General features: G+C 38.2%; 2 protein-coding genes across 2 annotated transcripts; both read left to right on the plus strand.

Moving 5' to 3' along the window:
* The first annotated feature begins 1291 nt into the window (after positions 1-1291).
* LOC141339205 (uncharacterized) lies at positions 1292-5946 on the plus strand. The gene is made up of 6 exons (XM_073844831.1): positions 1292-1476; positions 3632-3964; positions 4148-4450; positions 4528-4650; positions 4758-4822; positions 4924-5946. The coding sequence occupies exons 1-6, from the start codon at positions 1425-1427 to the stop codon at positions 4951-4953; spliced, it is 906 nt and encodes a 301-aa protein (XP_073700932.1). The 5' UTR covers positions 1292-1424; the 3' UTR covers positions 4954-5946.
* Positions 5947-12893: 6947 nt separating this feature from the next.
* LOC141338031 (CD48 antigen-like) lies at positions 12894-14135 on the plus strand. Its single transcript, XM_073843603.1, has 4 exons — positions 12894-13209; positions 13436-13735; positions 13822-13926; positions 14035-14135. Exons 1-4 carry the CDS (start codon positions 12909-12911, stop codon positions 14133-14135), a joined length of 807 nt encoding a protein of 268 aa, XP_073699704.1. The 5' UTR covers positions 12894-12908.
* The last annotated feature ends 300 nt before the right edge of the window (positions 14136-14435 follow it).

Consider the following 14435-nt stretch of genomic DNA (forward strand, 5'->3'; position numbering starts at 1 on the left):
GTAGTGAGAAATATTAAACAATCCAATTATTGCTGCTTTCTTTTCTTTTCTTTTTTTTGGATAGTGGTTTTATATTAGCCTATAACTACATGAAGCAATGACTATGCTAATTTTGCAAAGAAGCCAGCTATCAAAACGTACAGATGCATTGCAATATATTCTGTAGCAACATTCTGGAATCTCCTGGCATGGCCATGAGCAAGGAACATGGACAGGCTACAATAGTTTAGTTTTGAGTAAAAAACTAAATAAAAACTCTCAGTCTGTGAGCAGCTCTTTTATTTTCTTCTTTAGTTCTTACATGAAATTTCTCCTCTAACACATTCAGATATTCACTTTACTCATTGTCTTCCATTAGGTCTAAAATGAAAGTAAAATAACCCTGTAAATCATAAAATGTGAAAGAAGAGGCATAAAAATGAATCATGATTTAATGAAAAAAAGGTAGACAACTGCTATACAAAATGATCCATCAGCATTGCTCCCTGAATGCCGTCTTTCTTTCCAAATGTATGTCAACATTAGAAAAGCTTGAAAAAGTACATGGTTCATTTGGGTTTTTGTTGTCCACAAGTGCGCATGGAAAAAAAGTCAGAAATTCATGTGTGATCGTGAGTTTGAATTAATGTGAATTCATGAGTTTGTAGCCAAATATGCACCTCTGGTCATGTTCCTCAGACACTAAATCTAGCTTTTGTCCTTTATAGAAAATAAATGTGTGCCTTAGTCGCTGTGTTCAGTCCGACATACTGAGAAAATGTTGACAGAAACAATAACTGGCATTAAATGAACAGAACAGGGAGTATACAAAAGCAACCGAGGGGTTAATGACTCCAAACATGTTCTGTGCATTATTTATTTATGGGCAGATGAAAATCAGCCACAGCATTTTCTGGCTATGAGTGAGGTCTGAGACTGTTACTGTAAAAATGAATGAATAAATTAAACCCATTGTGTTGGTTAAATAAGTAACCCACTGCTGGGTCAGGTTTGCCCAACATGTTCTGTCCTATATTTACCCTTTTTTTTTTTTTCTTAGAGCGTAGCCTATCCTAATTTGTGGCTTTGTCATACATACATTTTTACAATCCTGGAAAATAGTTGATGCAACAATTAAAATAGAAAATATTTAGACTGTACCCCCAATAAGTGGAGTAGTGAAGAAGTGAAGGACGGACATAATACGGTAACAATAATGAAACCAAAACAATCCAACAGATGGCAACATATACGAGTGCGTCGTTGAAAAGAAAAAGTGTAAGAGCAGTTCTTCCTTCTTCCTTCAGCTGGGCGTAAGCATATCCAAAACAATCAGTTTTTCTTTTCATAAAATCTAAAGTTTATGCTCTATATTCTAAAGTTAAGAAGGCTTCACTTATGAAGACTTTAATTATCACGGATTATTCGGACATCTCACGAGGAATATGATTTTATATGATTTTATCTTTTTGATGAACCTGTGCGGTTTGATTAGTGGTAAGTCGAATTTTATTTCATGAAATGCGTTTAAAATGTAAAGACAACATGCACATAATAATTTAAATTACCTTTATGAATCAGTTTTCAAGTTAGAAAGGCATTAAGTCCTTCCACATTCCACACTAAAAACAGCTTTCGTTTTTAAAAGGGAAAAAAAATAGGGAAGTAGATCGCCCATCCAGTAACGTGTTTAGGCACCACGCAACCCACGCAATTGTTTGGGGCCCCATGGTCCAGGGGGGGGGCCCGCGGAACGCGATTTCTTTCGATGGGAATCGATAACCGGACATTTTTGTAATTGGTTTAATGTCAGACTACTGATAAGCTTTAGGACAAGCAATACTGTTATCGATACCTGTGTTGTTTTATCTCCATATACTTATGTGTTAATTGCGATTTAGAAGCTGTTCTCATAACCAGTCGCGCCTGCCGTGAGAGGTTTGGCATGTGCAGCGGCACCGTCTCAATCTCTGTCGGGCACAGGTAAAATAATTTTAAGGCAAATGAGCGAGAGAAACAAATAAACAGCGAAAGACATCAGTACGAAGCGTGGCTATCTTCTATTTAGACCAGTGCAGCTACAGCAAAGGTGAGGTGCAATTCATATTTCTTTATTAAATAACTTACAAAACTTTATGTCAGGCGTTATTTTACAAACGCATGAGTGAATCTCCGCAAGCTCTTTGTCTTTCCCTATTAAAATGCGCAAATGGCTTTAAATTACCACATCGAAGCTGCACACTGCACGGTTGAAACAGGAATTGTCACAGTTTACATGCATCGTCACTAAAGTTTATAATTTGCATTTCTTTTCCAGTTTGGCCAGTATTCAAACCATTCAGCACTTCTGCGCTCTCCAGAGACGACGTGCTCATAATTTGCCTATTGTGAAAACAAAAGTAGGCCTACACAGCATGATTAAACATTTAATTACATATTGGAGAAGAAAAAAAACTCAACCTCCCTCCAACAAGAATCATGTAAAAGGGGAATCCACCCCAGTTTCAAAAATGAAAGTCAGTCTGTAAAAATCCTGATGGGAGTATCAGTATAAATACTTCTAGATTTTAACAATAAGCCTTTTTTATCATGTAGATAAAATAGAGATGAAAATGTCCCTACAAGAGGGACACTTAGGAGCAATCATGCCTCCTTCCTGAAAAAGTCAATATGTTAATTTTATTGCATAAAAATAGCTAGGAACGCTATAATTCTCTATTCCATTGTGTTGTGCTCCTATGCATGATGTTCAAACATGTTGTGGTGTGCTGAGGAAACCTCTCTCTCTCTTTGAAGAGCATTTTTTTTTTTAAAAAGGTGCTTTATGTGCCATTTTCTGTTTGTTTAGAGGGTTTTGTAAACTGCAGTAATAAGATAACTTGAAATGTTCAACATCTTTTTACATTAATTATTTTTGCACCAACTTATAGAAAATAGTATAACGGTATCAATAAGCAGTATTGTATCAGTAGTGATAAAACAATGGTAAACAGTGGTAAACAATACTCACCCCTACCACAGAAACATTTGCAAAATCCACCTAGAGGGCCCACCCGGGACCACTTGCTAAGGGCCCCCAAAACACAAAACACGCCCCTGCGCCTATCAAATAGCATGTAGTCGCTAGAAAACCCATCACACCAATTTTATAAGTTAGTATATGGTTATAAACGTATATTAAACAATACTACTAAGAATAAGAATTATGATTATTATTATTAGTCCAATATCACAGTCTTTAAAAAAAGGTTGACTGGCTTAACGTAAAACAATTTGGTTATTTAGTAAATAATGATGCTTTTTTTTAATGAAACGGATTTCCCCTTTCCCCCAAACACACTTGACAGTGGTAATTTTACTAAAACATATATGCTTTGTTAGATTTGCTGTTTCATGGTGCGATGGTAGGCCTACAATATATCTTTGATCTAGTTTTGAATACTATAATAATCAGATGATTGTGAGGTTTTTAACTGACATTGTTAATAATAAAATTAGAAATGTTATGTCAAAACCACATCTTCAAATTATATTAAGCAATACGAGACTGCAGCCACCTGTTTATTACAGTACAACATCTGTATTTGCTGTGCTTCTTCAGCTAAGTTAAATGCTATAGGTGCTTTGTTTACTGATTTATTATAAATTTCAGTTTCAGGTTTGTTTGGTGTTGAGACACATGGAGTAAAGACCGTTTCAGTGATGGAGGGAGATTCTGTCACTTTAAACACCGACATTACAGTACAGACAGAAGATCAGATTCTGTGGACATTTGGAAGTGTGCAAATAGCAGAAATTATCAAAAAGGAGCAATTAAACTTTGTATTTGTCCTTAATGATGGGATATTCAAAGAGAAACTACATATGGACAATAATACTGGATCTCTGACCATCGGAAACATCGGATCTGAGCATAGTGGTCTTTACCAGCTGCAGATCAGTAGTTCAAAAGTCTTAATGAAGAGATTTACTGTTACATTGTATGGTAAGTCATGTCACAAATGCACAATTAATTCTAGTCTGAACAGATGTTTTTGATATAAGATCCGATTGAAATACACAGCTGAAATAACATACTGAAATAATAAATTAACAGTAGTATTTATTAACGTTACTATCAATAATTACTAATAATAGACCACTTTTACATATTTTGCATGTTTTGCAGCTCCCCTTCCCATTCCCGAAGTGATCAGAGACTATTCACATTGTTCTACATCCTCACCTGGATGTTCATCAGTCCGAAAATGTCTCCTGCTGTGTTCAGTGGTGAATGTGAGAAATGTGACTCTCTCCTGGTACAAAGGAAACCGTTTATTGTCCAGCGTCAATGTGTCTGAACCCAGCATCAGACTCTCTCTGCCTCTGGAGATCACGTGTCTAGATGATTCCTACAGCTGTGTTGTGGCTTATTCATTCACTAACCGGACTAAACACCCCAGGGTCACCGAACTCTGTCTGACATGTTTAGGTTTGTCCCTTTTGTAGCATTTCTTTGCCTGATAAATACTACAAAGTGATATAATATTTTTGTTTTATCCATTCCAGAACACCTCAGACAAGCCCTTGTGATACTGGCAATAACATCTGCATTTCTGATGTTAGCGTTCATAGTTGTAATTGCGCTGATGGTCTGTCGCCGTTTAAAATGCAATCAAGGAAAAGAAAAGGGCAAGTATTACAGCTGATAAAAATAATATTTTATGCAAAAATATGCTCAAATGTGCTAGTAATTGTTCTAATCAAGTTTATTTCATAAATGTGTTATTATCAAACAGCCCAGACTGAGGAAAAGATGGAAAATGCTGATATACATTTTAGTAAACAGGGAGCTCAGGATATGGTAAGATATGTTTGTTATTTTCCAAACTTAATTGCTTAATCTGTTTGTAGAAATTAAGCTTTACACGCTTTATTTCACAAATGTTCTCTTACGACTTCCAGATGTGTGTCTCGGTTCCTACAAAAGAATGATCAGACAACGATCAGACAACACCACAGACATAGTTGTTCACCCCATTTAACAAAGTATTGACAGCAGTTGACATTTCTTCGCTTAAGGGTGAACCAAATCAAACAATTTTGGAACAAATCACGGGACGCTTTAGCCATGAATCACTGTGTGAAAGAGGCTAAAGTTGACATGGCACCAGTCTCTTATATGAGTGTTGTGATTGCACGGAAACCTGTGCATTTCCTGACATCAATCCACTGAACAGCGTTGTCTCGACTTGATTTCGTGTTGCTGTTGCTCAGCAATGGCATGGACGCAATGTTGTCTGGGGGTTTGGCAAAAGGAGGGTAGGGTGATGGTTGATGCTCGAGGTCATGACTGAGAAGCCAGGAAATTTCAATATACGGTACGATACGATTTCGATAAACACAACCTTACAGTATAAAAAACACAGTATTGGTAGCATAATCTGATAGGTAACATTATTTGTTAGAGCAGCTGCTATGGATTTGTTTTCAGAGCTAACAGAGCTGGTAATAGGCTTGCAGATGCATCTGTCACTGTATTTGTAACTTTTATATACAGTATAAGTAAAACGCAACCGATATTTCGGTTTACTTTGCTTGAAGAACGTGCTTGGTCAGAGAGAAACTAAAGCCAAGCCAAGAACAAGTGACCAATCCTGAGTGGCAATGTCACTACACAAATTCTAGTGTTCAATGAAAACGTGGCGTGTTAAAAGTTTTTAGGCTGCTTACCTAACATTTTGCGAAATGTAATGTATTTAGCCTACCATATTATGTAAACAACTCTAAATAGTAAATGTAAAAAGTGTAAAAAAAAAAAAAAATGTAAAAAAGTAAGTTTTTTTATTATTATTATTATTTAACCAACTGTTGCCAAAGTTTTTGTACTGTTTTTTTTTTTTTTTTTTTTTTTTTGCATGTTGACATTAGTTTATGGACACCAGAGGGCACTCCTGAGAAATGCATTGAATAACACTGTAAGTAATTAGAAGGACCGTAATTCAAAAGTGTTAATTCATATCAGTGATCGTTCATAATGTGACCAAATCTATATCTATTGGATGCCACATTTTTAGCTCTCGGGCATGTTCTTTCGTATTTTTCTGTACATGTTGTTTATATATTTGCTGAAAAATAAACACTCTCTGAAAACACTCTTGCTGTGTCTTTATGCCACAGTAATGTTTTGACTGAAATGACTGACCAGACGAACGCTGTTACCGCTGTGTAGTTTGATAATACAGATTTTTATTTTACTCATATTATGGGACAGTGTTGTCTCTGTGCTTTTTGGACAGTGTGGTTAAACTTGTTGGTTTCACAGGCTGTACTTGAGAGATAAAGTATTAAGTGTTGGGAAGTATTAAAATATTTTATAAATATTAATAAGAGAAATAAATGAAATGAAATCAAAAACCAAAAATGACCATTCTGTCCATTTTCAGATCAATTTGGGAAACGGAATCTATTGTCAGTTTGTATTTGTAACAGAGCTGAATAAACATTCAACCCTCTTCGCTATGACTTTTGGGATTTCCTATAGATTGATTTTTTCAAGTTTGCGTTTGATGCATCCTCGATATCAACATAATTTCATCTGAAAAATGTTTGAGTATTTGAATTGAACTACACTGAAAAATGCACATACCAGGTCTGAATATCAAATATCCATTTAAATAGGTTTTGTGATGCAAAGTAATGGCCAATTATAGAACAGCTAGATTGCTTTCATGATAAAAACTATGATATTTGAAGTGTGAAAAAAACAGGATTTTAAGGGGGAGGAAGAAAGAGAGAGAGAGAGAGAGAGAGAGAGAGAGAGAGGGTGTGTTCAAATCCATCTTCACATTTGCTGATTTATTCTTCAATGGACATGTGTGACCATCTAAGTGGAGTAGATGATCATTGAATTGTGTCATTTGGGAGTTATAAATATTAATGAGCCTTTGATAAATGGAAAATGATTTACGCAGCAACATCTATTGATCTTGAGTGGTATGTGTTATATATCGTTTTATGAAATTTCCTATATGTATTTGAAGTACGGTCTTGTTTGACTTGTTAATATGGTTTTAGAAGATCTTCATCACTTACATTCTGTTTGATCTGAAATAGGTTTTTATTTACTCACTGAAACTGTCTGTTTTCTCCAGTTGTGTTTGGTGTATATACAGATGAAGTAAAGTCAGTACCAGTGATGGAGGGAGATTCTGTCATTCTACACACTAATGTTTCTAAAGTACAGAGAGATGATCAGATGCTGTGGATGTTTGGACCTCAAGAGACTTGTATAGCTCAAATCCACAGATAGAAGATCTAAACAGATGCCGCTAATACAACATTTGAGAAAAGACTCCAGATAGACAGTCAGACTGGGTCTCTGACCATCAGAAACATTAGAACTGAACACGCTGGACTTTATAAACTACAGATCATCACCAAAGGAACTACATACAAGAGATTCAGTGTTACTGTCTATGGTAAGAAAATTAGATTTTTTTCACAAAAATGAAGCGCAGCCGGGTAAAGTTAGTTCCGCTACAGGTCTGCGCCTATTATATTAGTATGCCCTTGTCTCAAACGATGCTTCTTACCTTTTCTGTTTTCTTTTTAAGTTGTTGTTATATAATCAACAAAGAAACAACATTTTACTTGTTTGTAATTTATATGGCCACTCAGACGACTGACTCTTCAAAATAATATGCGCCGGCTGGTTTCTGTTCTCTATCTCCGGTATATTTGAGCGTATTTTCTCAATTTATTTGAGTCATTTCCCTCGGATCACTACACCATGATTAATTATAACAGCATTTTTGCACATTTTTCCAAGAATAAATTAAACAATTTTGAGTCCGGTTGATGCATTAAGTCAGTACACCAACGTAATCCCGATCCAATACGAATAGAGCCATTTATTGGAGTCAACTCTTGTTTAATATTATATTATTTAATTATGTGTATCCCTGGGCACATTATACTACATAAATTTACACCGTCATGTTAATAATGCAAAAGAGAGCAAGTAGAAAATGCAATATTATTTTAATAATAATAATAATCACGAAAAAAAAATCACATGAAGAGTCATTATTGTCACACCCCCGGACTTTCATGTTGGTTTCTCCCATTTTCCCCTGCAGTTCTGAGTGTTTTTGGTTTCTCCCTCATTGTCTGCACCTGTGTGTGTAATCAGTCTGTGTATTTAGTGTGTGTGTGTTTTCACCTCATTGCTGTTGGTCTTTGATGTTATATGGATGTTTTCCCCTGGTGTTCCTGTATCTGCCTGAATTCCGTTGGATTTATTAAATATACGTCTTTTTATTATGTCGTTGTTTGTGTGTTCCTGCCTGATCTGTGACAGAAAGACCGACCGAAACAGTTTTTTTTTGCGTATTCCACCCCGTTTTGTTTATCGTTCTGTTTTTCAGTCTTTTTGTTTCCGTTGTGTTTTCCACCATTGATTCCTTCCTCCGTCCTGAATTCATCCTCCTCCGGCGGAAGCAGGGGGATTTACTGCTCGAGGGTTACACGTTGATGTTCCAGCTCGTAGCTAATACCACCAGCTATCCGGACGACGCGCTCTGTGCGTTCTATGACGCCAGTCTCAACGCGTCTTGCAGAGCGCCGTCGTCTGAGGACGGCCCTCGAGCGGATTTCACCGCGTTTGTGAAGTGGACACTGGCGAGAAACAAACCCTCGTTTCCTGCCTGTTCCAAGGAGAATCTCGCCAGTGCCACTCCAGACCCAGAGCCCAGCCAGCCATGACCGCGGATTATGAGCCCATCGTAGACGGAAAGCCCGAGCCCGGAGCGACAGCAGTGTGGAGCGTCGATGGGGTCATATCATCCGACCAGGTGCGAGAGCCGGCCATCACATCTGCGACGGTGGAGTGCTGCGTCGAGCAAGAAGGGGCGGTAGAGAGCCCTGCCCACCACCACTGAGGGTGAGCTGGAACAAGACTCTGGGGACTTAATAGACTTTGTCACAGATATACCTGTCTGCCTGGATTTCCCACCCACCCTCCCTCTTCTGTCTATGCCTGAATCTCCGCTGGTTCCGTCCAGCCTTCCTGAATTCCCCCTGTCTACTGTCGGTCCCCTTGCTCACCCTCAGCCCACCATCTGTGCGGTGGGTTCGCCGCGGGTCTGCTAGTCTCCATCGGTGTCATGGCTGGAGGATCCCTCACCATCGCCTCACGCCTCAGAGTCCTGGACTCCGCCTCGGCCCTCCGACCCTGCGGCTCCACCCCGGCTCTCTGCTCCCTCGTCTCCGCCGTCGCCCGTCGGTCCACCAGCTCCACCGGGCTCCATCGTCCCTCCGGCTCCGCCCTGGTCAGTCGTCGCCCCACCTTCGCCTCTGGACTCTACTCCTCCGGCTGTGCCTCGTCGCTCCGTCCCACCGGCTCTGTGGACCTCCTCCCTCCCGCGGGCACAGCCTCGGCCCTCTGTCGCTCCGGCTCCGCCACGGACCTCCGGATCTCCATCTCCGCCTTGGTCACCAGAGCCTTGGGTTCCGCCTTGGCCCTCCGGATCCGCGGTGTCACCCAAGATCTTCGGCTTTCTGTCTCTGCCTCGGGCTCTCCCTCCACCTCCGTCGGTCGGCCCCATGGAGTCGTCAGCCTCTCCTCCACCATGGCTCCTCCCTCCATCGGCTCCACCTTGGAATTCCATCATGGCTGAGTTCTGGGTCTCACCTGGCTTCTCCTGCTCCAGCCCCTTCCTGTCACCTCCTTGGCTCCTCCCTCCGTCACCACCCTGGACTCCATCTTGTGCCCTCCTCCTGGGAGTCCGTCCTCCACCTAAGCCCCCTCCTAAGACTTTGTACTGTTTCCTTTTTTCTGTTTGTCGGCACGAGGACGTGCCTTCCGGGAGGGGGAGGTAATGTCACACCCCCGGACTTTCTTGTTGGTTTTTCCCATTTTTCCCCTGCAGTTCTGAGTGTTTTTGGTTTCTCCCTTATTGTCTGCACCTGTGTCTGTAATTAGTTTGTCTATTTAAGGTGTGTGTTTTCCCAGTACTCTTGTCGGTCTTTAATGTTATATGGATGTTTTCCCCTGGTGTTCCCGTGTCTACCTGTATTCCGTTGGATTTATTAAATATACGTCTTTTTATTACGTCGTTGTTCGTGTGTTCCTGCCTAATCCGTGACAGCACTCATGTTCATGCTAAAAAGGTCTAGAAGTAAACATTTTTTTTTTTTATTCTGATTCATTGGCTCATGTTGAGTCAAAAGCACACCACTGGTCAAGATTTAGCAAATATTTGAAAAAAACTACTTTTTCCTAGATGATTCATCAGATTTTTACAAATTATTATATTTATAATGCACTAAACTTAGAACATGTCGTCATATCCATGACCTGAGGCTACATGCAGCATTTTGGCACAGCACCACCTACAGGTCAGGAGATTATTGGGATAATGGCTGCATTTCTGCTTTTCCAGCACCATCTGCTGTCAGACAGTGGATGTGAATTTTTATTCAGTGCTTCTCCCTCACACTCGTTCCATCATGCACTTCTCATCTGTGTTGGGCATGTTTACATCAGAGTGCGCATGCTTCTTTGACGCAGCATACAACATTGTTGTACATTTATACAGTTGATAGGAAAAGTATTCTTTAAATGCATTTTTAAAAATCTGAATAATTTGTAGTAAATAATTATTCATGGTATTTTGAAATGCCCATGAAAAAAAATAATTGCACATTCATTATCATGATAAATTGTATTACTGGCACGTGAAGTGGATTTTCATGTGAAGTTTGAGACTTCATAATTGACCCTTCGCAAACAGCTTGATCAATCATAATGCAGAATCTGCATATTGTCAGACAAAAAAATCAGACAGGAGAGTAGATTAACTTTGATGTACTTAAAACTTAAAAAATTGTGTTGACGTCTTTACGTGGTTGAAATAAAATACATTCTACATGTTAATTTATGATTATTTTATGTTTTAAGTAAATAAGAAAAGAATCACATGTCAATTATTCTAATAAGGCAATACAGTGATCTGTCACAAGTCACGACACATTAAAGAGTCACAAAACAGTGTTTATAATTTGAATTTATTTAAAAAAAATTACAACATTTTAAAGCTGAGACCTTGTTTCATACCAGAAGTAACCTGCCCTGTCTTGTCCGCTGGAGGGTCGTCAGTTTCCTCTTTGTTCCGCAATCTATTTTTCACTGCATGAGAACATGATGTGTAGTGTGAGAACAGCATTGTTTGTCAGCCATAGCAATAGTAATTAAGGAGGGCCCACAACGATGTCTTTTGAGGAGCCTGCCTGAAATCGCCAACAGGAGAACCGGCTACATGAGTTACAACATACTTTTTCAGAATACAAAATCAGCATATAATTTTTAGAGCATAAATTAGGAATTAAAGGTGCCATAAAATGCATTGATACAATATTTTAAATTGTTCTCTGATATCTACACAGAAGGTATGGCATAGAAAAGGGCAAAAAATCTCCAGAAATGGTTTTACAGGTCCATTTACAACCCTAGGATTTGTCCCTAGTATGAAATGGTCTGTTATTGGCTTATTTGGAAGCTTCATGAATATTAATGATGAGCTTTGCTCTGATTGGCTGTTTCACAGAGCTGCTCATCTCAATAGCACATGGAGTAAAATATAAATTTTATTACGGAGCTCTAGCCGCTTTTAATATGCGGTTTGTTGAAACTGCCGTTTTGAATGTGCGATCATTTTACTTTTACTATTGTGATCGCATGTGCTCTGTGTAACGTTTTACTGCAGTGGCTTTACTTATAACACAAATTGCTTGTCAATGATGCTCAGGATCATTCGCCATCATCAGCATTTATTATTAAGTGTAAAATTTAAACATACTGTTTATACTATGAATAGCTATAATAAGGTTAATGTACTATAAATATACTTTATTAGCCGGCTGGCTTTGTGTATGTGTGGGGTTGTTTCTGTGTGGCCACAGCAAATGGGTGAAAGGCATTTTATGTGAAACCCTTAAGCTTTACTGGAAACAAAAGTGAGAATGTTTTGCAGAATTGAGCAAAAAGAGCTGGTCGTCTTTCATTCTGAAATATAGGCAAGGCAAGGCAAGTTTATTTATATAGCACATTTCATACACAATGGTAATTCAAACACATTAGAGTTAAAATAATCATAACACAACTATAAAAACAAACATTTAAAATGATTCAAAATTGATTTAAAATTAATTAAAACAGGTAAGAATAAAAATGATTATAGATAAAATAAAAATACATTGCGATCTGTACGGAGCCACAGTGCTCATTCAATAAATGCACAACTGAACAGATGAGTGTAATGTTTTAGCACATCTGATCACTTCTGGAAGCGGGCGGCATAATAGCTAAAAACGGATTCCCCTTTTTTTGTGTGAACCCTTGATATTTCTTACTGACTCGATCCTAGTGATCTGAGTTGTCTGTTGGGTTTATAGAGTTTATTATGACCAGTTAAAGAACAGCTAGATTGGTTTAAAGATGAAAGCTATGACATATTTAAACTGTGGGGAAAAATCAAAACAGGAATTTAAGGGGGAAGGAGAAAGAGGAAGAGAGAGTGCGTGTTCAAACACCTTCACATCGCTGGATTGTCCTTCACTTATAACACTTTAAATGCTTCTATGGTCACGTTTGACCATAAGCTGAGTAGGTGATCATTGATTGGCGCAATTTGGAGGTTATAAATATTGAAGTGCCCTTGATAAATGGAAAATGATTAACACATCAACTTTATTCTGTCTGGGTGTCTTTATCTTGAGTGGTATGTGTTTTATATCCTTTTATGAAGCATAATTTGGTAGTACTATGGTCTTGTTTGACTTTTCAGATGATTTTAGATCTTCCTCACTTCCTCTTTGATCTTAAACAGCTTTTTATTTATAGACTGAACCTGTTTTCTTCAGGTGCATTTGGTGGTGATACAGATGAAATGAAGTCAGTGTCAGTGATGGAGGGAGATTCTGTCACTCTAAACAATGATGTTAAAGTACAAAGAGATGATCTGATACTTTGGCTGTTTGGACCTGAAGACATTCGTTTAGCGCAAATCTATAATCAGGTCATTAATATGTTTAACAGTAATGTGAAATTTGGATACAGACTCCAGATGGACAGTCAAACTGGATCTCTGACCATCAGAAACATCAGAACTGAACACACTGGACTTTATAAACTACAGATCTTCAACAAGATAAAAACTTCATACAAGAGATTCAATGTTACTGTCTATGGTGAGTAAGTGATTCTCATGATAATCCAGATGGTTTGTTATATTTTGAGTTCACCACCAAAAGTCCAAGATGAAAACAGAAATTATTATTTTTTTAAATTTCAACACTGTACAATGCTTGTATTGACACTCAAATATTTCTGTCATGAGAGATCAGCAGAAAGAACATTGTATTTACAGATGTCTCAACAATGAATTGTTGTTTAAATAATATTTAATATTTCTAGCTCGTCTTCCTGTTGCTGTCATCACCAGAGAATCTTCACATTGTTCTTCATCTGAAAGACCAACAAACCAGAATTGTTCACTGCTGTGTTCAGTGTTGAATGTGAGTCATGTGACTCTCTCCTGGTACAAAGGAAACAGTTTATTGTCCAGCATCAGTGTCTCTGATCTCAGCATCAGTCTCTCTCTACCTCTGGAGGTGGAATATCAGGATGAAAGCACCTACTATTGTGTGATCAACAATCCCATCAGCAACCAGACCCAAAATCTGGACATCAGTCAACTCTGTCAGCCATGTGCAGGTCTGAATTTCTCTGTTTCATCAATGGGTCTGTAAATGCACTGTTGGTGTAAAGGGCCAAAGTTAATTGCTTTCTTTCAATTTTAGAATCATTTCAAGTCCTTGCTGCATTTATGTCTGCTGTAGTTCTGGTTGTACTCGCGAATTTGATGTACTTTCTCTACAGGAAATGCAAAAGAGCAGCACAAAAAAGTAAGCCTTGTCTTCTATTTTATTAACAAAAATATAGTATTAATACTTTTGCATTAAATGGATGTTAATAATTGAGAAACTAACCCTATCCTGACTCTAAAAATTTAGGAAATGGTGCTGAGCCATATGTGAATACAGTGGAAACAGTTCAGACAGAAGCTAACAGGACAGAGGAAATAATATACTCCAGGATTGTCAAGAGACACTGATCAAAGTGTCTCACTGCTGCTTTTATGTTGTCTGGATTTGTCTAACCAGTCTTTGTACAGGAAAGGAAAAGAGTGAATTTAAATTCAACCACAGACTCTGGCTTTCAACTGATATTTAAAAACAGAGGGTTTGCACTTACGTCACAATTTGGTCAATTACATGTAGGGTTGGGTATCGTTTGAATTTCATCAATTCGGATTTTGATTCTGTTTATTGATCCACATTCTTTCTGATTCCCTGTTTTGATTTCAGTGTGATTAAAAATGAATATCAAACATATTTATTCTGTGTGTCATTAT

The sequence above is a fragment of the Garra rufa genome, chromosome 7 (assembly GCF_049309525.1).
Source record: "Garra rufa chromosome 7, GarRuf1.0, whole genome shotgun sequence".
Lineage (NCBI taxonomy): Eukaryota > Metazoa > Chordata > Actinopteri > Cypriniformes > Cyprinidae > Garra > Garra rufa.

What these genes read in the sequence shown, in the direction of transcription:
- LOC141339205 (XM_073844831.1), top strand. Translation starts at nt 1,425, where the DNA reads ATGATTTTATATGATTTTATCTTTTTGATGAACCTGTGCGGTTTGATT. An exon ending in ACTCTGTCTGACATGTTTAG is followed by an intron (nt 4,451 to 4,527) that starts GTTTGTCCCTTT and finishes TATCCATTCCAG; the next exon opens with AACACCTCAGACAAGCCCTT. An exon ending in AACAGGGAGCTCAGGATATG is followed by an intron (nt 4,823 to 4,923) that starts GTAAGATATGTT and finishes TACGACTTCCAG; the next exon opens with ATGTGTGTCTCGGTTCCTAC.
- LOC141338031 (XM_073843603.1), top strand. Translation starts at nt 12,909, where the DNA reads ATGAAGTCAGTGTCAGTGATGGAGGGAGATTCTGTCACTCTAAACAAT. An exon ending in ATTCAATGTTACTGTCTATG is followed by an intron (nt 13,210 to 13,435) that starts GTGAGTAAGTGA and finishes TAATATTTCTAG; the next exon opens with CTCGTCTTCCTGTTGCTGTC. An exon ending in ACTCTGTCAGCCATGTGCAG is followed by an intron (nt 13,736 to 13,821) that starts GTCTGAATTTCT and finishes TTTCAATTTTAG; the next exon opens with AATCATTTCAAGTCCTTGCT.